The sequence below is a fragment of the Nansenia antarctica genome, assembly GCF_963989245.1.
Source record: "Nansenia antarctica genome assembly, chromosome: 4".
NCBI lineage: Eukaryota > Metazoa > Chordata > Actinopteri > Argentiniformes > Microstomatidae > Nansenia > Nansenia antarctica.
The window spans coordinates 51,171,187-51,194,332 of record NC_137689.1 but is presented as its reverse complement, the minus strand read 5'-3'; the positions used below and the strand labels follow the sequence as shown (position 1 = coordinate 51,194,332).

General features: G+C 45.2%; 2 protein-coding genes across 2 annotated transcripts in view; one reads left to right on the top strand and one right to left on the bottom strand.

Annotated features, from left to right (window-relative positions):
* Positions 1–576: 576 nt before the first annotated feature.
* bhmt (betaine-homocysteine methyltransferase) lies at positions 577–6,422 on the bottom strand (the record flags this gene model as incomplete). Its single annotated transcript, XM_080529430.1, has 9 exons — positions 577–763; positions 903–1,131; positions 1,443–1,625; positions 1,806–1,953; positions 2,231–2,422; positions 2,820–2,932; positions 3,058–3,190; positions 5,801–6,095; positions 6,373–6,422. 9 exons carry the CDS (start codon positions 6,420–6,422, stop codon positions 577–579), a joined length of 1,530 nt encoding a protein of 509 aa, XP_080385556.1.
* Positions 6,423–7,836: 1,414 nt separating this feature from the next.
* The window catches only part of dmgdh (dimethylglycine dehydrogenase), a 19,490-nt gene continuing 4,180 nt past the window's right edge, over positions 7,837–23,146 (top strand). Inside the window, exons 1-11 of the mRNA XM_080527890.1 lie at positions 7,837–8,175; positions 8,653–8,824; positions 10,251–10,349; positions 11,668–11,832; positions 12,006–12,210; positions 18,259–18,507; positions 19,072–19,270; positions 19,419–19,588; positions 19,737–19,890; positions 21,641–21,806; positions 21,987–22,117. Coding sequence (XP_080384016.1) covers positions 8,054–8,175; positions 8,653–8,824; positions 10,251–10,349; positions 11,668–11,832; positions 12,006–12,210; positions 18,259–18,507; positions 19,072–19,270; positions 19,419–19,588; positions 19,737–19,890; positions 21,641–21,806; positions 21,987–22,117 — 1,832 coding nt within the window. The 5' untranslated portion in view covers positions 7,837–8,053. The remainder of the gene's footprint in view (positions 8,176–8,652; positions 8,825–10,250; positions 10,350–11,667; positions 11,833–12,005; positions 12,211–18,258; positions 18,508–19,071; positions 19,271–19,418; positions 19,589–19,736; positions 19,891–21,640; positions 21,807–21,986; positions 22,118–23,146) is intronic.

The window sequence follows — 23,146 nt, the reverse complement described above, 5'->3', positions numbered from 1 at the left end:
AGTTTTGGAGTGTTCAAAACAAGGATTTTTCACATTCTCAACTGCTCTTTGAACAATGTGATCACAGTAGTTACGGTAACATGCTTTAGGCTTTTTTGATAATCACCAGATCAATAGCACACCATATATCATGGTGCACCAGGTGGAAGGTTTCTCTTTGTACGTTTGTTGTTTTCACACACAGTATGGTTTCATGACTTATGTGAAAACACATTAGTCTGAGTGAGACACATATCGAATAGAGTTTATAATCCATATTTAATTATAAACTCTGCTGCGTCAAATCACCAGAGACATATTACAGAAGAGAGTGTAATGGTGACAAAAACTCTAGAGAGGATCTGAATGACATCAAAAGAAAAAAGAAAATATTTGGTTCACAGAAAGATGGTCCTATAATGTCAGAGCACAATAAGAGACTAGCTTCTATGTGTTGGTATGTAAACTTCTTAAAAGGGAATGTGTGTGAGTCTGCCCTCTCCCCCTCTCACCACATACCCCTTGGAATTGAGAAAAAGAGACCAGACAAGATTTCTTTCAGCCTGGCCTTCCCTCTTCCACCACCAGGGGGCATTCCTAAAAGGAGAGCTTAGCGGCAGACTTGTTAAAGAGGTGCTTCAGCTGCTCCTGGCTGGTAGCCTCCTTCTGCTGCATCAGGTCGGCGTGGCCCTTGGTGACTCCCCAGCTGTCAGGGGTGGACATGGAGGGATTCTGTGGACGACCAGACGCTGGCTTCAGGGTCTCCCAGTAGTCGCGGCGGGCCCTGAGGGGAGAGGCAATGAAAAAGGACAGTGGTCAGACACACACTCCTAACATGACAGTCATTTGCTGAAAATATCCATACTACCCTATAACTGCATGCATCATATAGTACCAATGGGGAAACTACAGGGTTTCCATACCTAGCTCTGACCCATGGCTTGGTGTGCATCTCTAGGCCGGCACCCCAGTTGCCATGCTTCTCAGAGGCAGCGGGCAGGAAGCCCCTCTCAATTGCCAGCTCCTCAGACACGGCCCGGATGTGGTAGGGCTCGAACCCGCAGCAGCCGCCAATGAAACGGATGCCAACGTTGTAGGCCTCCCTGGCATACTTGTGCATGTCCCACCTGGTCAGAATCCTGGGCTCCAGACCTACGAGAGAAATAATAGTCAGAGAAATGGAGGTGTGTGTGTGTGTGTGTGTGTGTGTGTGTGTGTATGCATGTGTGTGCGCGCGTGTGTGTGTGTGTGTGTGTGTGTATGTGTGTGTGTGTGTGTGTGTGTGCGTGTGCATGTGTGTGTGTGTGTGTGTGTGTGTGTGTGTGTGTGTGCATGTGTGTGTGTGTGTGTGTGTGTGTGTGTGTGTGTGTGTGTGTGTGCGTGTGCATGTGTGTGTGTGTGTGTGTGTGTGTGTGTGTGTGTGTGTGTGTGTGTGTGTGTTGTGAGAGACTGAGAGCATATACCGAAGGGGAACTCAGGCAGGTCGATGAAGCCCTGGCAGTTGCAGTCAGGGGTGTGGTAGGCCAGAGGCTGCACCATGTAGTGAGCCTTCAGCCCCGCCTTCTCCACTCCCTCCTTCATCATCCTCACAGTCTTCACACAGGTCATGGGGTCAAAGTGGCAGTTGACTCCCACAACATGGGCTCCTGTTGCAATATTTAATAAAGAGGTATCAGTAACCCATAGATGATAACCAGGGGTTTTAAATGTACGACTGGTGAAACTGTGTCCCCAAAATCAGTTGGTTTCCACGATGATTTTAGATCAAAGCACAGTTCATTCCCTTTGTATGGTTACCCAGACGGAGTCTCAGAGATGTAGCGTACCTGCTCTGACCAGCCTGGCAGCACATTCCCCAGGGCTGACTCCATTCAGGTCTCCGTCAGGTCCAATACACAGAGAGGCACACACAGGCTTCCCGGTGCTCTTCAGAACCTGCACAGCCCACTCTGCCTCTTCCACATGCTCAAAGTACTGCAAAGAAACACACACACACACACGCAAACACACATTCCAAGACATCAAGAGACGACACAAATAACACAGAGAGCAGGTGACTAGACCTGGGGTACTGTGTGCTTAGTCTGAAAACGTTATAATTGGACCCGATAGATGTTATCTTAGTGACACAGACAATGAATAACAGTTAGAACAGGGTGAACTTGGAGTTTTATAGGGGGGCTATTGCATGAAAGAAGACATCATATGCATGCTACTGCAATCAGGAACTTCTGGAATATCACATGTATACCTCTGCAATCAGGAAGTCGACGTTCTTCTTGACAAACACGTCAATCTGCTTCTTGAAGATGCTCTTCACCTCCGACTCGCTCTTGCAGCTCAGGTAAGAGGGGGTCTGGGAGACTCCACCTGCCACCATCGCATCACCTTCATTGGCCACCTCCCTGGCCAGGTCACAAGCGGCCTCGTTGATTTGCTGTCCCTGTTGTCAATCATACACGTCATTCATTAGTGCACATCAGTCAAAAAGCTGCTATAATGACTTTCAAAAAAGCGGTGTACAACAGCTTGCAGAGAGCAAATTAAATCTTAAGCTCATGTGCCATTTACTGTACACTTTGGTTTATCCTCTAATTGAAAAACTAAATAACTACATACTTTGAAATATATTTATTTGTATTGAAATTTAAGTGATATATAATGTATAGGCTTAAAGCCCAGGCAGCACTGCACTAGGGGAAAAACAAGAAGTGCTGCACAGTTGAGCGTGCTGCACAGTGCTGCTTGGTGAGCGTCTTGGTTTTGCTCTGGCACACTAATTCAATCCTCAATATGAGGTTTCTGAACAGCTGCGGTCTCCTCACAGACTCCTCACTCACTGTGAACTGCTGAACGTTGCCCCTGTTCTCCAGTTTATCATCGCTGGCATAGAAAGTGAACGTCTGCATGACATTTGATCCCGCCCTCAGGAATTCCCGATGCAGCTGTCGCACTGTAACGAGATTCACAATTGTCACCAAAACATGTAGTCGCTTGCGGCTACGTTTTTGCAACTGAGTTGCCACATGAGCAAAACGCTGTTAACTGATGGAGATAAGGGACACGATAAGAGCTTACCAGCCTCGGGATGCTCGGCAGCAGCCTCGGGAGTCCAGGGTCCTGCCTTCACATAGCCCCTCTTCTCAAGGGCGAAGACAAAGCCACCATCTCCGATGACAACCTCTCCTGCATCAAGACGCTCCAGAATATTCTGCACACAAAAATACATGTGTATTACAGTTGTCCTCCAAGTGTGAAAGTTGAATGTAGCGCCGGCGGCCCATTCATTGTTCTATCTGCATAAAGTAGCCTATGCACGATAAACTTTTAGGATACGTGCGTAATATTGCGCACAACAACAGTCCCTCCAACTGTTGAAGATAAAAAATAAAATAAAAAGTTTGATATCCATTATGTTCTTTATTCGAAAAATAAATAAACTTAAACTTAAGTTTAACTTAAAAATAAAAAATAAAATAAAAACTCTAACGAAGACTGCTTCGAATGGGCAATGCCTGAACGTCGCTATAGCCATGCACAATGCTGCAATAACATTTAACATTTTTAGTCAAAGTCTCCACTCACCCTCTTTGGTGCCATGATGTGCTAGTAGTACGCTGTTCTACTGGTCCTCTAGATTTGGAGAGGATTTGATTCAGTGATCGGACTATCTTTATAATCCAGAAGAGGGGTGTGGTGCCCCTGATGTCACTCCAACATCAGAGATCCGCCTGCCTCTTACATAATGTTTTCTCCATCTATGCCTGCAAGTTCAGCACAAGACTTGGTATTCTCCATTGTGCAGGAATGCTTGAGAAAAAAAGATATATAAATAGGTCAACTTTCAGTTCGAGTGTTTTGATTATGCTTATTATACTGACATGTGGTTTATCATGGTTGTACCTTCAATGTAGGCCAACAGATTTTGATTGCTTTATTGAATCATCAATAATGTTTGTTGCAATAGCTCTTATTCTATGAAAACCCATTTTTCCATTCAATTTGTTTATGCATTGTATTGTATTTAGTCTTGTTTGCCAGTACAATGTGTGTTCAGTGCAAACTATGTTGAATTGTCTGGTTTTGTCAGATTGACTTGTACAATGAATATAAAGAACAATCACTGTGACAGCATTCAGATACCATGCAGCTCAGGGAAAGAGGTGTAAACTTTACTACACAAAGAAAGTAATTAGGAGTATAATATATGGCTGTTGTTCCACCCAGTGCAGCTTGTGGATTTGCCATAGGGGCTGTGGCAGACGTGACGGATGGGAGACTAATTCTTCCCACTGTGTCCATGGGAAACAGAGGGAATGGTAAGGAACATTGTGTGCCTTACAAAAGTCCCCATTAACACTATAGTACAGTGTCTCGGGTAATGTACCGAAATGGAAAAGCGACTCAACAAATCAGTGAAGCCCACCTAGTTATGTAAACTCAGCAAGACCAATAGGGATAGCTGTATCGTTTTAGTTTAAAGGTCTGTGGCTAGTTGTAGTATTTTACTGTACACACACACACACACACACACACACACACACACACACACACACACACACACACACACACACACACACACACATACATACATACAGACACACACATGTTAAGTCAAATAAAGGCATGTTTGTCATGGATTACCACAACAAGTACATAAAAAAGCCATAAAGCATGGTACTGTGGGTGGAATGACAGCTGATGGAAGTTACGGTCGATATTAGATTAGATTAGATAACATTTTAGTGTCATTGCAGAGTACAAGTACCAGACAACAAAATGCAGTTTAACATCTAACCAGAAGTACAAATAATGATATAAAACATGATAGTGATAGTGATATGTACAGTATGGCAAGTCGGGTAGTTAGAGGTACATGCAGGGGAGAAATATGGTATGTGCAGAGGTAGTATTTGTAAGTAAGTAAGTAAGTAAGTAAAGCTTTATTTATATAGCGCCTTTCGTACATGAAATGCAACTCAAAGCACTTTACAATAGAACATATACAACCAGAGGGGGGAGGGCGGGGGGGGTGTAGAAGGCATCTTTGCATGTGAATCTTCTGGGGGAGTTTTCTGCAGACGGCCTTGCGGGCCGAGCAGGGGGGGGCCGGAATGGAGATTAGTTGTTTGGGTTAGCAATTTTCACAGCAGGTTGAGATTACCTGCTATCATAAATCCAAATCGGTAGACATCTGCGCTGGATCTCCTGACTTCGAGCAGTGAAGCAGTGAGCTTCTCTAATAAGTTTTCCATCTTTCGATGGAAACAGCAGTAGTGCAAAGGATAATTGAGAGTTCACATTGACCAGGGGTGTAAATGGTAAATGGACTGACTTATATAGCGCCTTATTCCAAAGCACTTTACAATGGCCTTTCATTCACCCATTCACACACCAATGGCGGCAAGCTCCCATGCAAGGCACCGACCCACTCATTGGGAGCAATTTGGGGTTCAGTGTCTTGCCCAAGGACACCTCAACATGTGTCCAGTAGGGGTTCGAACCGCTGATCTGCCGACCTTGCGATCATTAAACGCCGGCTCTACCTCCTGCGCCAAAGCCGCCATAGTGGCGTAGTAGCACAGTAGCACAGTAGTTATGGTAGCAGTAGTGACAGCTCTGTGAGATTCTTGAGTCTCTTAGATGGTAGGGGATCACAGTTGGTTAGGATGCTCTCAATAGTGCAGCGGTAGAAGTTGGACAGACTCCTGGGAGACAGCTGGGCTTTCTTCAATCTCCTCAGGAAGTATAGGTGCTGTTGCACCTTTGTCACCAGAGAAGAGGAGTTGAGGGTCCAAGAGAGGTCCTCGGAGATGTGGACACCCAGGAACTTGAAGCTGGGAACACGCTCAACCTCCATCTCATTGATGTAGATGATGATCTCCTTGGTCTTACTGGTGTTGAGGGCCAGGTTGTTGTCAGCACACCACACCTCCAGTTTCTGGACCTCCTCTCTGTAGGCCGACTCGTCATTGTTACTTATCAGGCCTACCACCGTGATGTCATCTGCGAACTTGATGATGGTGTTAGAGCCATGCATCAGCATGCAGTTGTAGGTGAAGAGGGAGTAGAGAAGAGGGCTCAGCACACAGATGCTCTTTACATGATGAGGACCGCTCTGAAATAAAGACACATAAAAATACATCTACATAAAAGCACAACAATAATCTAATATTTTTTTGGGTTAAAAGTTAAGAACTTAAGAAATGTCCACAAGTACACTCTAGGGTCAGTCTGTAGGCTCTAGGCAGAAAGCAGACAGTTGGTATCTTTTTGTGCAACTGATTGACTGTGTGTATTGTCTTCCATTTCACAGGTTATAGTGGTTTTGATTTGTGGTCAGAGTCTTGAGTCTTGGGTGGGTCCCCTCCTTCAGTAGCCGAGTGAACTCACGTCTTGTGGCCCTGTCTCTTCTTGCCCCCAGACTGGGGAATAAGAGTCATAGGGTATTCCTTTTTTTTATTTATTATTGTGATAGAGATAGTAGAGATTTGACAGGAAGGATGGGTGAGAGAGAGAGAAGGGATGACATGCAGGATATGTCCGCGGCCAGAATCGAACCAGGAACCCTGCGGTTACGTGGTCGACGCTTAGCCCACTACGCCACCTAAGCGCCCCGTCATAGGGTATTCCAATGATATGGCAGCATGTTCTCTGAAGTCCTTCCATGTCCTTGATCAGGTGCTTTGGAGCCCCGCTCAAACAGGTGAAGCCTATTCCAGGACAGGCCTTTGGAAGGCACATCATTTTGTATAACTATAATTGCTTGTATTAATCATTTTGCATACCTATAGTTGTATATATTAAAGAAATGCAATGCAGAGTAATATGTACTGTATGGACAACCAACCAGGTTTAATCTGAAAGACATTCATGTCTGGTTGGGTCCTCAGGGAGAGATGTTGAGAAACTGTTAAGTGGGATTGGAATGTTGAGAAACCGGAAAGTATTCCAAGAAAGAGACTTTCTCTCCTATAAGTACTGCGCCCTTGTCTTTATTCTTTGACTTACTCTGGTTATAGAGACACTACTGTACTCATGCAAGCTTGTATTAAAATGTGACTAATATATATGACTGTCATATATATTTGGGGATAGGACATCTGAAGACACACACACACACACACACACACACACACACATACAGACAGACATACACCCTATTCCAGTAAACACACATTATGTTTGTCCCTGTTTTGTAACAGTTGCCCACCATTTATAAAGTCCAGCAGACTCCAGGACCAGCTGTTGTCAGTGGTTTCCATACTATATTGGTTTGAACTATAGAATGACAGGCTCAAGGACTATGAGATAAGTCTATATCCCCCCATGGCTTGTTCAGACTGGATTCAATACATGGACTGCAACTGATAAACATCATTTATAATCTCTGGTTCAAATTCACACTGAAAAGAGTAATTGGGAACTTTGCTACATACAGTTGAGTGAATTGAATATCTTAGCCTTATGATGTATTACTAGATTTTTTTTATTTCACACTAGATGAAGTGAAAAGGGTTATTTTGTTATAACACCTCACTGGCCTTGGTTAATCATACACCTTACCTGCTGATGTTGACTCAATGATGTTATGCAAGCATTGCCTACACAGCTAAATGATTACAAATAATGATTAGACAAAAAGAAACACAAGTGGTTTTGTACACTTTACTAAATGTGTTGTATGTCACTAATGTTACCAAACCAACACTGCTACTCTGTTTTATTAACGATGTTTGTCCGATAGTTTATTATGTTGGAGGCTTCTGATCTTTATTGAAGGGAGTAGGTGACCTACGTTTTGAGCCACAGCACCAAAGCGTTAACGTAAAAGTGAATTTGGACAGGAAGGATCTGGGTACAGTTCCATTCATAAAGGGATGGTCCAGCCTATTTCTCATGTTTAGGTGATGATATCATCTGGCTCTGAGTTGTCCTGACTGCGTGCCTCGCGTGGGCGTGTCCTGAAATCTAAACTTAAATTGTGTCTTTCGTAGTCTACTTCGCGGTAGGGATTAGATAGAGACTTGGCATGCTTTGAGCTGTTTTTGTTGCTTATTTAATTGGTTTAACCATGTCTAGAATATTTCATGCAATTAACACTCACTTGCGGAGAGATTTGGCCGCTTATCGGGGAATAGCACGGCTTCCACTGCGGAGCATAAGCTGCACTTCACGAAAACATGCTGAGAATGGGTAAGACACAATTTTTTTAAAATCAAGAAATAGTTTCTGCACATCTCACCCTTGGAACTCTAAAGGCTGCTTCAAGGCATACGGGCTCTTTGATCACAATACGCAACTGTTGTGTTCAACAAGTGTTCAGTTTTGCATAAGCGCATGACATACCAGACAACGGATCAGGAGGTTTCTCTCTATAATGTTCTTTAACTTTGGGAAGATGTCATCTAACAGTTGTCTTTGATGTGTCTGTTCTAATAATCGCACGTTTTCCCTCCTCAGGGGCTATGTGAGGTAATAACAGTGGTGTGTGTTGTTGATAATAGTCAGACACTTTCCCCGATTCTTATTAGTCTTATGATGTTAGGGTTCTCTGAAGGTATTATTGACCTAAATATCCTAAAATGTATTCAACAATATAGCAAATAATCATTCAATCACTCTCTGCCTCCTTTATCTCTCTCTCTCTCTATCTCTCTCTCTCTCTTTCAGAGACACCCCGTCCACAGTGTTGGGAAAGCGGTGGAAGGACACTGCTGACACAGTCATCATCGGTGGGGGATGTGTGGGAGTCAGTGTGGCCTACCACCTGGCCAAGGGTGGCATGAAGGATGTGGTCCTCCTGGAGAAGTCTGAACTGACAGCTGGCTCCACATGGCACGCTGTAGGTCAACAGAGATGGGCATCAGGGTGGGCATCAGGGACCTGTCAGGGCTAGTGGTGGAGTGGATGTAGGCACACTTTAGGTATCAGTAGTTCAGGTGTTTTTCACCCTTCTCAGGGTTAGATTTGGGACTAGACCAGATGCATGTGGTACTCGATCAGTGGTTTACTTGAGCATGACCTAATAACGGAGTTTATAGTCAACAGATCAGTCCCCCCGACTTCTCTCCTCTCCTCCTTCCTCTTGTTTTTGTTTTCTATTTAGTTTTTCAATGCCAATGGTATTGGCTCAGTGTTGGTGGAACAGCTGAATCAACATACAGTATATTGATTGAGTAATTGTCAGTAGTCCTATATTTCAGAATGTCAGGGCAGACTTAGAACCTTGTACAACAGGTGAGGGAGCGGTCAGGGGATAGTAGATAGATCGGGTCAACGAGAGGGAAAGAAGTGCTGTAGGTCAGAGATATTCCACTTGGAGAGCTGCTTTACTGGGGTTGGGGTTATTGGACTGAATACAGATACCGGAGAGATCAGAGCCAAGATATTATGGGGATCGAGTGAAAGTTATTAGAAGGAGTGGGAGAGAGATGTCCTAGAGGCAGAGATGGAACCCTGTAATCAGATCTGAGTTAGGGTGTCAGAGTAGCCTCACGAACTCACCAGGGTCATACAGTAGCTGTCCCAAAGCCGTCAAAGACAGCTGTCAAGGAACTGGAGCTGGAGTTCAACAAACTGGATGATGTTGCTCCTGAGCTCTCCTACTTTCACCTCTACCCGACCCCCTCCACTCCTCCACTCCTCTCCTCCCCTTCCAAACCACCCTTTCCAAGTATTACAGTACGTGGCATAGTAAACAGAAGGCCAAATATCTCAGCAGTGTTATGTAACCTGGCTCTCTATCTACAGTAGGACACAGGCCTAATTATGACCTAAAGGTCTTCAAGACTGATATCTCTTGAATGAAATATTTCATTTACGAACGTTTGGAAAGTGTCCTACCCGACACTCTATACACTCTTGCATACAAACATGGTGTTACTGCCAGGGGTGTTCTAGGGAAGTGGACTCTCTGGTGGCTGCCTCTTCAAATGACGTATGCATGCAAAAACACAACAGCTAATGTCTGACACTGCAAGTTCATTTCATTTCGGGGAGGGGTTGGTGGGGGGGGGGGGGGTAGGAGTTGTATTATTATTGGGAGGATGTTGTTATTTAGAACTTCAAACTGAATTTCATCACACTGGCCAGTGGTGGCAGATTTCAAAAACCTCCTTTAAAACAAACATGATTTCAAATAATTGACACAATTTGTGGGTCCAAAGATGAATTATTTTCCTTTTTTCCGTACGCATTATCCTCATATAATGCCGTAAGGTGTTATTATCATGATCTGACTAAGAATACTTGTTTGTGTTGTGCTCCAGGCAGGTCTGACCACCTACTACCACCCTGGGATCAACCTGAAGAAGGTTCACTATGACAGCTGCAAGCTGTATGAGAGTCTGGAGGCAGAGACAGGACAGGTAGGCTGCACATCAAACACATCGGCTGGGGGGGCTGTGGCTCAGGAGGTAGAGTGGGGCGTCTAATGATCGCAAGGTCGGCAGTTCGATCTCCCGGCTCCTCCTGTCCATGTGTCGAGGTGTCCTTGGGTAAAGCCCAATTTATGCTTCTGTGTCGAATTTACGTGTGGCTACGCCGTAGCTTGCGCAAGGGCTCTCCCGGTTTATAGTTCTGCGTTGGTCTTTACGGCTCCGCGTTGGTCGGTGTACTCATAGCGGCATAATAGCGATCAAAAAACATATTTTTGTTATGCTTGTTGTAAAGAAAATGTCTATAATGCATTGAAATGACAGTTAACTAAGATAATAAGATGGTTATCATAATTTTTCAAATCTTTATTAATAAGTAATTACAGAAAAAGTTAATGACATTTCTGTCATGACTTCCGCATTTACGAGAGAGTCGGAATGTGACGCTACCAAGCGGACCAATAGGGCTTCCATAGGGCGCTCCGATGGAACGGTGTATTCGGTGTATTCATACCGGCATAATAGCGTTTTTTTTTTGTTATGCTTGTTGTAAATAAAAGTTCTATGATGCATTGAAATGACATTAAACACATTTTTCAAATCTTTGTTAATAAGTAATTACAGAAATTACATTTCTGTCATGGCTTCCGCATTTTGGCCGACGAGAGAGTCGGAATCATGTCGGAATCATGTGCTACCAAGCGGACCAATCACAGTGCTTACGGTTGCGTAGGCACTGCCGCGTAGTTACATTTTTGGAGAGGTGCGCGTAAACCTACGCCGTAGCCTACGGCGTAGGCTGCGGGCCTACGCAAGCCTACGCCGTCGATTTTACACAGAAGCATAAATTGGGCTTAAGACACTGAACCCCAAATTGTTCCCAAAGAGCGGGCCGGCGCATTGCTTGGTAGCTTGTCGCCATTGGTGTGTGAATGTGTGTGTGAATGGGTGAGTGAGAGGCCATTGTAAAGTGCTTTGGAATAAGGCGCTATATAAGTGCAGTCCGTTTACATCAGGACACAATACTGGATTACATCTTAGATGCATTCTCAGTTCTGATTTGGTTGAGAGGGTGTTGATTGAATCATTGCACTGTAAGTACTAAGTAATTAAGTAAGTAAGTACTAAGTACACAGCAAGAGCTTACTCTACAGATAAGTTGCAAACGTGTATTCTAATACACACACTAGACCCTACATTCTTTCCAAATGTGCATTCTTCCTGCACAATAAGAATGATGTCCTTTGTCTCTTAGTGTGTGTGTGCATCTCTGTGTGGTTCATATTGGTGTTCTCGCCTGTATCTTTAGGCTGTAGGTTTCCACCAGCCGGGCAGTATCCGGATCGCCTCCAGCGCCGAACGAGTGGACGAGCTGAAGTACCAGATGTCCCGCACACACTGGCACCCCACGCCTCAGTGGCTCATTGAACCAGAGAAGATCCAAGAACTCTTCCCCCTGCTCAACATGGACAAGGTCTCAACGAATGCACCTATGCACAAATCACACTTTCGTTCCTTCTTTGAAGTAGGACCGGTCAGGTGTCATGTTTTTCCCCGATGACCAATGTGTGTGAGTGGGGTGCATGTTCAGGATGACCTCCTATTGATTCTATCAGCCCCCCTGTAACGCGTCGGTCTCCCTCCCAGGTGGTTGCAGGTCTGTATACCAAAGGAGACGGCCACATCGACCCCTACTCCCTCACCATGGCGATGGCTGCAGGGGCGCGTATGTACGGTGCCCAGATCTACAACCCTGCCCCGGTCACCGGCCTCACACCCACCTCAGAGGGCAAGTGGGACGTCCAGACCCCCCACGGGACCATCCGCGCCAACCGCATCGTCAACGCCACAGGTCTGTGTCTTAACACACGGAAAACACACACAAATAATACACACGTACACACAGAGACATCGTCAAAAAGACAAGCACTGACACACGCACGCACGCACGTACTCACGCACGCACACACACGCACACACACACTAACACACACACACACACTTTCATGCCCTTTACAACAGGCTTTACTGTGGGAGACATTGAGAGGCACACATCGAAAAGCAGTGTTGCTGGAAGTTCAGATACTAGAGTCTTGGACATTGTACAGATTATGTTTATTTTGCAGGGGATGATTGTTGATCCTGTCCTTTCATATGTGTGTTTGCTCAAACTTCTTTCTCCACCAAGTAGAGACCGTACAGCTCAGCTAGAGGGCAGGTCTTTATGGTTATTGCGCAGGAAATCATATGATATAAGTATTTAGTATCTTAGTTTTTAGGTCTATCCGAAACACATGTAGGGCTTTAGAGGGCGTTGTTATGCTTGTTGGATCTGATTCAAGTAGTTCATACATTTAGAAAAAGGACCCTATCATTTACAGTCCTCCAGCCATGTCTGATGGCAATCTCACTGGAAACAGATTGAGAAACCTTTAGAGCTGGCTGAAAGGATTGGACAAGCAACTGCAGCTTATGATGGTTGAGTTTTGCAAAGGGCCACAGACAGAGTCTCCATAATGTACATTCAGACCTGGTTAGGGGACTTGCTACAGTATCTTATCAATGTTGCACCTTTCCACTGCAGCTCCTTCCGAGGTCAATATTGCAACAGAGAATGCCTTTTCAACCAGCTTTCCTTTTCTATTAGTTTCAAAATGAGAGCACACACATCTGTTAAATGGAGATCTGAACCACAATATCTCAATACTGTATCCACATTTGGAGGACAGAGATAAATACAAGTTCATGTGCGTCATTATTAAGGAGTGAGCTCATTCGTAGTCTTTGTTTGGTTTGGCTGAATACTGAACTCCTCTGTCTCTGTCATATCAGAGATAGCCTGTTCAGAGGCTGCAGGACATATTAGAGACCTTTGACCAATGAGGCACACATTCTGACTGAGTTTGAACAGGGTCATACCAGTTCTGTGAGGATTTTGTTGGCAAATACTGCTCTTTTCCTTCTGCTGCTGTTTATCCAGCAAAGTTCAGGAATTCACCTTAATCTCCTCCCCTCCCTCTCTCTCCTCTCTCTCTCCTCTCTCTCACTCTCTCTTCCTCTCTCTTGCCCTCTCGCCCTCTTTCTCTCCTCTTCGTTCTCTCTCTCTTCCTCTCGCTCTTTCTCTCTCCCCCTCCTCTCTCTTTCTCTCTCTAGTTATGAAGTGATGAGTTCAGCAAATACACAAATAATAAATGAGGGGATGTGAGAATGGCATATGCACTCATGCACAAGTTTTATGGACACTTTGCAATGGTATGAGACTGTATGTAGTTGGCTTCTCATGGTCCCTCCAAATTATTAAAACACACACACATGAAAAAGGTATACTCTGTGAGCATTTGGTGGGGAGACAGGGTCTGTCACTACTATCATAGAACTTGCATAACAAAGTCTTTTTGCAGCTGCATGCAAAACAAATTGGTAGTATTTTATGGGTCTCTGAAGGAGATCTCTGTAGGTGCCTGAGCTGAGCTTTGCTAAACCCATTAATATGGGGGACCTTTTCTGGCTACTTGCCGTCGACCTGCTCATCAGCCAATCCAAACAAGCCAACAGTTCAGGTTTTACCCAATCACAGAGCAGCAGCTTGCACGCCTCCTCAACCGAAGTTTCACATTTTGACGCCAGATTTTTATGTTCTGAAGAACAAACTATGTCCGACTCCTTAGGGCTGGGCTATGGTTTTTGGTCTCTCTCTCTGCAAACTGCAATGTTTTCTTTAAGTCCATGAATTTGTAGTTAAGGGGCGCTCCCACCTAGTATTAACATTTCCCTCAGTCAAACTGTAGCTAGCTTGAATGGTTAGAAACTAGCTTAGCTGAATCACAGCAACCACATTGCATTGGTGAATCAGTCTATGAAACTATATCTCGGTTCTCTCAGGCTATTGCCTGTTGAAAGACCTGATTTGACCCATGAGGCTATGGATTTAACATACTGTATAACAGCTGGTCAACAGTCAGCAGGTGCTGAATGCACACACATTCAACAGGACATTTGGAGAACCTGACTCAGTTTCTGCAGAGATATTCCCCTCAGATGATGAGACATGACGCCATGGTGAAGTTAAGAGTCCTCAGGCTGCAGTGAAATCTCCAGGGTATCATTGCTTTGCATAAGGCTCACAGTGTGCAGAGGGGAGACATTCCAGCGTGGGTTCTTCACATTGTTCTTGGCAAAAAGGCAGAATTGGTAAACACACAGCTGAGGCCCAATGAAATCACTTAGCCATGCTACAGTGGGAATGTCCTAGGTGAGTGTAGTGAAGAGTGCAGTGAATCTGCAGTGATCTGTTGATCTGTAGTGATCTGTTGATCTGTTGATCTGCAGTGATCTGTTATGGGTTATCTGTTTAGATGGGAATGTGGGGGAAGATATTGACCTTGGCCTGTTGATAGATAATGTAATGTCACACAACCATTGAACCCACATGTATGTATGAGGAACATAGACCCCCTACTACTCACAATAGCTACAACCTGAAGTACACTCCTTAGGCATCAAAATGTCTCTCGCTTCATTTCCCTGCTCTGGAGAAGAGAAGCCACACTGGTTTGCGGTAGACTTGTTTTGTCCGGTTTAGAAGCATTGTTTGGATCCGTGGGACCAGCCCTGGTATCATAACAGCTATAATAGCTATTGTCAGGAACCGAAGCCTAAGAAGTTTCCTCTCTTACACTTGTGTAACAATAAAACTTGGAACTTTGAAACTTGAATAATGATCATGGTGATTAGAGGGTAATAGCAGTCTCTTCCCTGTTCCATATTGTTTTAGTGAAAGACGTCCATTTCCAGTGAATACTCCCTGTCTGTCTACTGTGCATATCCCAGCCCTGACGTGGTTATGCAATAAAAATGAAGTGGGTTTGCAATGAAAATAATGGAGCGCATCATATACAGTATGTTTCATGTAAACATGTACCCAGGCAGCTGTGGATTTGTTTCTTCCACTCTGTGTGTGTGTGTGTGTGTGTGTGTGTGTGTGTGTGTGTGTTTCACTGATTTACGCCTGATAGACCTGCAGGATGCAGAAATAACTCCCATGTGAAAGCAGATCCTGAGGTGCTGGTGTAGCATTCCTGAGAGACACATGTATCTCCAACTCTCCTTCAACTTTCACATTCAACCCCATTCCATCGCTCCTTCCCTTTCCTCTCACACTCGCCCACTCACTATCTCTCCCTTCCCCTGTCCTTTTTTATTCTCTCTTATTTGCTCCGTGCTCCCATCTTTTGGCCCATTGGTTTAGAGGGTTTGAATTGAAACACTGCTCCTCCACAATGATTGGCACCTTGACCAATCAGATGCCATCATACAGTGTCTTACAGGGGTCATGTTTCTCAGAATGTGTCTCACGCAAAGGATCAGTTTCACCATTCTGGCCCTGTGACCTGCTAATGAATCCAGTAGGGGTCTACTGAGGCTCTGAATGAAGTGAACGCTCATTAACAGAGAAGCCCAAACTGGAGATGCATTGGTGTTATCTGTATGTCCTAATTGGTGGCCATATGACATACTCCAATTCCTTCACTTCATGGACACTTAATGTGTTTCATAGAGAGAGAAAAAAGCGTCTCATTCCTCGCCTTCAGAAAGCATTACGCTTATCACGTTATCACTTGTTGCTTGTAAACATGTGAGCTAGGAGAGTTTGTTAGAGGGGTGGTGGTGTGGACATGGTTTGGCTTGTTTTGAAAGTAGCTCCATTTGAAGTGGATGACAGAGTCCATTCATTTGAGGACTATGGCAGGGAGGACCTGTGAAACGGACTTGTGTGCTGCTGGGGTCTGGTAAACATGTTGCTACTCGATAGCTCTGCCCTCATGCACAACTGCGACATAGCAGCCCTTCAGAACACAGAAAACATATTATGTAACCATCTAACAGGATTCAGAATCCCAATACAGGCATACATACATGTTTTCCACCGTTCTGCATACTGTATGTGCTGTAGCTTTATGTTGCTGCCTGCTGGTATGCAAGTTAATCACATGACCACTTGACACAGAGGTCTGAGAGAAATCTAATATATTTTGATAAATGTGGATGGTAAGATTGCTAATAGTACGTGAGCTTAGAATTATAGGGTTCTATCTCTGTTTAGGGTAGTTCAGAGATATTGAGCGTCAAAGTTTTTACATGCCATTATGTTTTGTGAGATGGAACGTTTGTATTTTATGAATTACTAACTCAAAAATGTAAACATTTTAAAAATAACACCACACAGGCATTAATAAACAAGTAATTTTTCTGAGTGGGGCAGTCCCACTCATATTTTTCATTTTATTGATAGTTACAGTGAAGATTTAGACAGGAAGGATGGGTGAGAGAGAGAGGAGGGATGACATGCAGGATATGTCCCCGGCTGGAATCGAACCGGGGACCCTGCGGTTACATGGTCAGCGCTTAACCCGCTACGCCACCTAAGCGCCCCAGAACCTTATAATTCTAACGTCACCAATAGTTGTCAAAATGGCCTAGGAAGCCATGGGAGGGGAATTGGGGTGAATGAAACTAATACGTTCAGTCAGGGGAGACATTTACATGAGGCACACTTGCAACTCAGCAGAACGTAGCAGAAGTCATCAACCGGGGCCTGTGACATTTGTCCTTACTCACAACTGGTTCGGGCAGGTTGTGGCCAGTCCCTGCCAAGCAGAAGGCACCAGGGCTCGTCCACAGTAGCAGGGGACACATGTTCCACTTTCGCCCCAGAATTCCTAGTATTTGCAGTATTTGCTGGCTGAAGACCAGAAACCGTACACAGAGGCCATGCCATTGTTTATTTTACTTTATTTAGTTTAGTTTATTTATCTATTTTACAACTGTCTGGTTTTAAATCTGTATGGTGTGTGTGCGCACACATTAAGTATATACAAACGTTGTATAACGCTATAATGTATGTTAGTATAGTATTGAGTTAGTGGTTGAGTTAGTGGTGTTCTCTAACCGGGGTATCCAGGGTCCTGTGAATCGAGTGGTTCCTACTCTAACCTCAGGCCTTGACTGAACTGTTAGATAACGTAATGCACTAGGAACATGACTTTGCTTAGCTGTAGACTTGGCTGTAGACTTGGCTGTTCTTTGAAAAATGTTGAAACAGCAAAATACCAACCACTATTTTAAACTCTCTAAAACGAGTGAGACTTCACATTCATAGCAAAGTGAATCAGCAGTGAAGACAGATATAGCCCTATCCAGCTCTCAGCTGTGCAGCCACAGTGTGACTCTTAACTCTATTAGTGTTCATCTGTGGGGTTTCACCGTCATTGCTGAGTGTCATAGATGAAAGCACAGGACTGTACTGTATGACACAGACATGCTCTCACTCTGCACTCTGCCTTCCGACATGTCTTTCACCTTTGGCATGTGTGAGGATTTGCGTTTCACAATTTTGCTCACTGACCCATTAACATCTGTATTAGCCTCTCACACACACGCACACATACACACACACACACACACACACACACACACACACACACACACACACACACATTCACAGATTGGAATTTGACAATCCTACAGTATGTAGTAACTTGTATATATTTAAATCGCTGGGCTGGGTTGGTCGAGTGCAGAAAGCAAAAGTGAAAGGATCTATTCTTAACCTTGTTTACCCTTCCTTGTGGCGGAGACTTGACCAGAACAGTAATGGCTGTTTATACCAGACTGGAGTCTTTGTCGCTCCCCACTGTGTTTGTTTGTCTGTGTGTTAACTGCTTCCGCATTCTCCAGACACCACTTTGACATCATGACATCAAGTCTTTCAGATGACATAATCCCTATCTCTAATAAAATCACTTCCCTTTGAAAGTTATTTCTATTAGCGGTAGCCCATAAAGTCATGAATGTGAGCGTGTCAGTGAAGTTCATTAGCATTTTCTGATTATGTTGACAGGTTTCTGGGCCCGGGAGGTGGGCAACCTGATTGGCTTTGAGCACCCCACCATCCCTGTCCATCACCAATATGTCGTCACGGCGACAGTGCCTGAGGTGAAGGCCCTGAAGACAGAGCTGCCGGTGATCAGGGACCTGGACGGGTCCTACTACCTGCGCCAGGAGAGGGACGGCCTGCTGTTTGGACCCTACGAGAAGGAGGAGAAGATGGTACTGCAGGACTCCTGGGTCAGAGACGGAGTGCCTCCAGGTCTGTCTGTCTGCCTGTCTGTCTGTCTGTCTGTCTGTCTGCCTGTCTGTCTGCATTTCTGTCTGTCTGCCTGCCTGTCTGTCTGCCTGCCTGTCTGTCTGCCTGTCTGCCTGCCTGCCTGCCTGTCTGTCTGCCTGTCTGTCTGTGTGTCTGTCTACCTGCCTGCCTGCCTGTCTGTCTGTCTGCATTTCTGTCTGTCTGCCTGCCTGCCTGTCTGCCTGTCTGTCTGTCTGTCTGTCTGCCTGCCTGCCTGTCTGCCTGTCTGTCTGTTTGCCTGCCTGCCTGCATGCCTGCCTGCCTGCCTGTCAGTCTGCCTGCCTGCCTGTCAGCCTGTCTGCCTGTCTGTCTGTCTGCCTGTCTGTATGTCTGTCTGTCGGTCTGTGTGTTTGTCTGTCTGCCTGCCTGTCTGTCTGCTTCTCTGCCTGCCCGTCTGTCTGTCTGTGTGTCTGTCTGTCTGTCTGTTTGTCTCCCTGTCTGTCTGATTCTCTGCCTGTCTGTCTGTCTGTCTCTTGTCTCTCTTCCTGTCAGTCTGACCCATACTCCTCTGTGTTGTGGTTTTGACAGGTTTTGGTAAGGAGCTGTTTGAGTCAGACCTGGACAGGATCATGGAGCATGTAGAGATGGCCATGGAGATGGTGCCTGTGTTGAAGAAGGCTGACATCATCAATATCGTATCTGGACCAATCACATACACCCCTGACCTGTCACCCATGGTTGGGCCACACCAGGGGGCTCGCAACTACTGGACCGCCATCGGATTTGGGTACACACTGGAGGGATTGTGTGTGTGTGTGTGTGTGTGTGTGTGTGTGTGTTTGTTCAGAGCCTTTTCATTGGAGCTTACTTGAGTTTGAAGCTGGAACTAATACGCTCACGACATCGGTTGATTAAAGTGTCGTCTGATGTTCCAGATATGGAGTTATCCACGCTGGTGGCATTGGCAAGTTCCTGAGTGACTGGATCCGGAATGGAGAGCCCCCCTATGACCTGATTGAGTGTGACCCCAACCGCTACGGCACATGGACCACTGTGCCTTACATGTGTGCCAAGGCCAGGGAGTCCTACGGCTTCAACAACGTGGGTGAGTAAATGACTATTTAACCTCCCAAAAAGCAAACCGCTCCCTGAACTGACTGAAGTTGATGTTTCACACAGCCCACATTAGAGCCAATAGCCAATCAATAGAGTCTATCCTCCTCAGATAAACATGTCCTTCTCCTCTCTCTCAGTGGGTCACCCCAAAGAGGAGCGTTTTGCCGGTCGCCCCACCCACAGGATCAGTGGTGTGTATGAGCTGCTCAAGGATAAGGCCTCCATGGGCTTCCATTCTGGCTGGGAGCAGCCTCACTGGTTCTACAAACCTGGAGACGATGTTGGTTACAAGTAAGATAGACATCCCCAACGAGCCCTAGTTTCCTCGATTATTCAAGCCCCCTGTTGTAGCGTGTTTGCACTCGACAATGTATCACCATTAACATCAACAGTACAAACAGTAACTTTGGTCAGTCCTGTGCAACTGTGAAGTATCATTGTCAAACTTTGTCACACACACCAGTCAAGAAAAAGGCAGTGAGATACAAAACCCAGGCGGTCTGCAGTCCTTGAGGCCTGGAGATATATCATATCTCTTCCATAGACTCCCACCATAATCAGTTGCTACAATTTCACCATCCAATTATCTTCATCTGACCATGACCATAATGGTTTGTGGCGGAGCTACAATTACGGCGAAGAAACTGACCGCCGTGCTAGTGGAGGGTAATGAAGGATGTTGCTAGTATGATTCGTATAGAGTTCAATGTATAGAATAACATGGCCTTAGAACATAATAGAACACGGCTTTAGAACATATAGAACATGGCTTTAGAACATAATAGAACATGGCTTTAGAACATATAGAACATTCATATCTGCAGCTGCCAAATCCCCTCTGTACACGGTTGTAGTATCCTCTCTCCATTTCCTGTTTTTTTTAGAGAGAGAATAACACAAACAGCCAGGTTTGCACACACACACACACACACACACACACACACACACACACACACACACATACACACACACCGGCACATGCACACACAACACACACACACACACACACACACACACACACACACACACACTGACAAATCAGAGATTAAATAGTTATGGCAAACAGTGGCAGAGTAGGGGTTTGTGGGTAGAGTGAGCTACTGAATAGTAGCAATGTTATTCAGTGCGGTGCGTGCAGCTGTGTGTTCCAGAGTGTGTGTTAGAATGTTCAAGGACTCAGTGTTCTTTCTTTTGGGGATGGAGAGGGAGGCAGAGGGAGAGGGTGAGAGGGGTGTGTTGGCTAGCCAGTTAAAGAGAGAGAGTGAGAGACCACATGTCCACTCACACTTGCACGCACACACACACACATACACGCACACACACACACCCACACCCACACACACCCACACAGAGTCACATAACATGTCCACCTATAAACACACACAACGCTTATCCCGTAAATACATCAGCCAGCCCACTGAGGTTGTCGTGAGATGAGCTCACCGCACGTTATTTAAGTGATCCCTCCAGCCACAGGCACAATAGAACCATTTAGAGAGAACACCAAACCGTCCGTCATATACCACACCCCGTGGAAATCACTGGTGCCATCTTGTACTTGGCACTGTACAGATGGAGTGTGTACTCCATGTGTTTGTTTGTGGTCTCTTTGAAGACTTTGTTTAGAAACCTTGCATGTTTGGGCTATCGAACCTTACAGGGTAAGGCTCCAATTGGCCCATTATCGGGTGCTGATTCGGCTTTTGGCTCAGGGATTTTATAATTTTTTGGGAGTTTTCAAATCTGTTTGTATTAATTGGTATATGGAGATACAATGATCCTTCCATATGTAAAGCTTTCAAATTGGCTGTATATGAACCCAGTTCTTATGATGTCATGATAAGACGACCAGTCAGTGAATATCCTAGTCATTGTCTTGGTATATATTACATATTACTGTAGTCCTATATGGTTAACAAGCTAGAGATATGGGCCAAATCTTAACTTGAGATCCACATGCACAACTCTAGTTCTAGGCATTGATCTGAGGATTCAACTCTATATTAAACTAATAAATAATGTGTGTGTGTGTGTGTCCCAGGCCCAATTTCAGACGGACAAACTGGTTTGGACCGGTGGGCCGGGAGTGTAAGCTGGTGATGGAGAAGGTGGGACTGATCGACCTGACACCTTTCGGCAAGTTCGTGGTGAAGGGGAAGGACTCACAGAAGCTGCTGGACCGCCTGTTTGCCAACACGATGCCTAAGGTGAGGAGACCACCCCCCCCCCCCCACACACTCCAGTTAGGCCTAAGTGTGTATCTCTGTCACAAGGGAAGTCGCCACAGACACAAACCTCTTGTTTGTTCCTCCCCCAGAATTCATGTGATTGACTTTATTGGTGTGAATTTCGGCCTCTCAGCTGTTTTTGTCCTCTGTGGTGGTCAGGTGGGCCTGACTAACGTCAGCCACATGCTGACTCCTAAAGGGAGAGTCTACGCTGAGGTCACCATTACCCAGCTCGCACCGGGAGAGTTCTTCCTCATCACAGGCTCGGGCTCAGAGCTGCACGACCTTAGGTGAGTCACACAGGCACGCATGTATACACACGCACGCACACTTGCGCACGCACACTTGCGCACGCACTCGTGCGCACACACACACACGCACAGACACACTGACACACACACACACACACACACACACACACACACACACACACACACACACACATCAGTGTTTCCTCTACATGCATTTATTGGTGGCGGGCCGCCACGAATGAATTTCCTCCGCCACGAATTGATTCAGTCCACACAAAAAAAATAAAAAAAAAATAAAAAAATAATAATAAATAAAATCTGAACATTTTAGCTGATTAAAATATATCTGATCCTAGATCAGCGCTATAATGGATGTTGACTAAAAGTGCACCTAAATCCACGCCCATCTCTCTCTAACCGCTGATCCAAAATCAGATTAATGACATTCAGTTGACGACGTGACACAAGGGCTCCTGATTGGTCTAAATGTGAACTGTGGTATTATTGTTATTGTGTACAGGCCACCGTAGTGACATCAGGGGGGTATTCCATCAACATCGCTAAAGGGAAAATCCAGGTTTAGTCTGATAAATCTCGCGAGAGTTCTTAAAAATATCCAGGCATATTCTGATAGGTCTCGCGAGAGTTATCAAAAATAAGCCAGGATTTTCCTTTAGCGACGTTGATGGAATACCCCCCAGGTCAGGTGGGCAGGTTACGACGAGACAACAAGAGACCGGTATTGTAGAGCTTACAGAGCGAGTTAAAATAAAGACACTTACATTGAAATACAGAAGGACTCACGTGTATGTTTAATAGAATAACACGACATGGTGTCAGAAGTCCTGTAAGTGAGTGTTAAGAGTTAGATCAGCCGACAAGTGTCATTTGAGCTCGTGACGGTGAGAAGGGAGAAGAAAAAATGGATGCTAATGCTAACGCGGGAGCAGCTGCAGTCCAGAGAGCTTCTTCGAAAAATTAAACGAAAACAGCGACAGATGGATGGATTTTTCAAGAAAAAAGATGTCCCAGACACTTCAAACATTGCTGAAGCTAGCAGTGGCTATG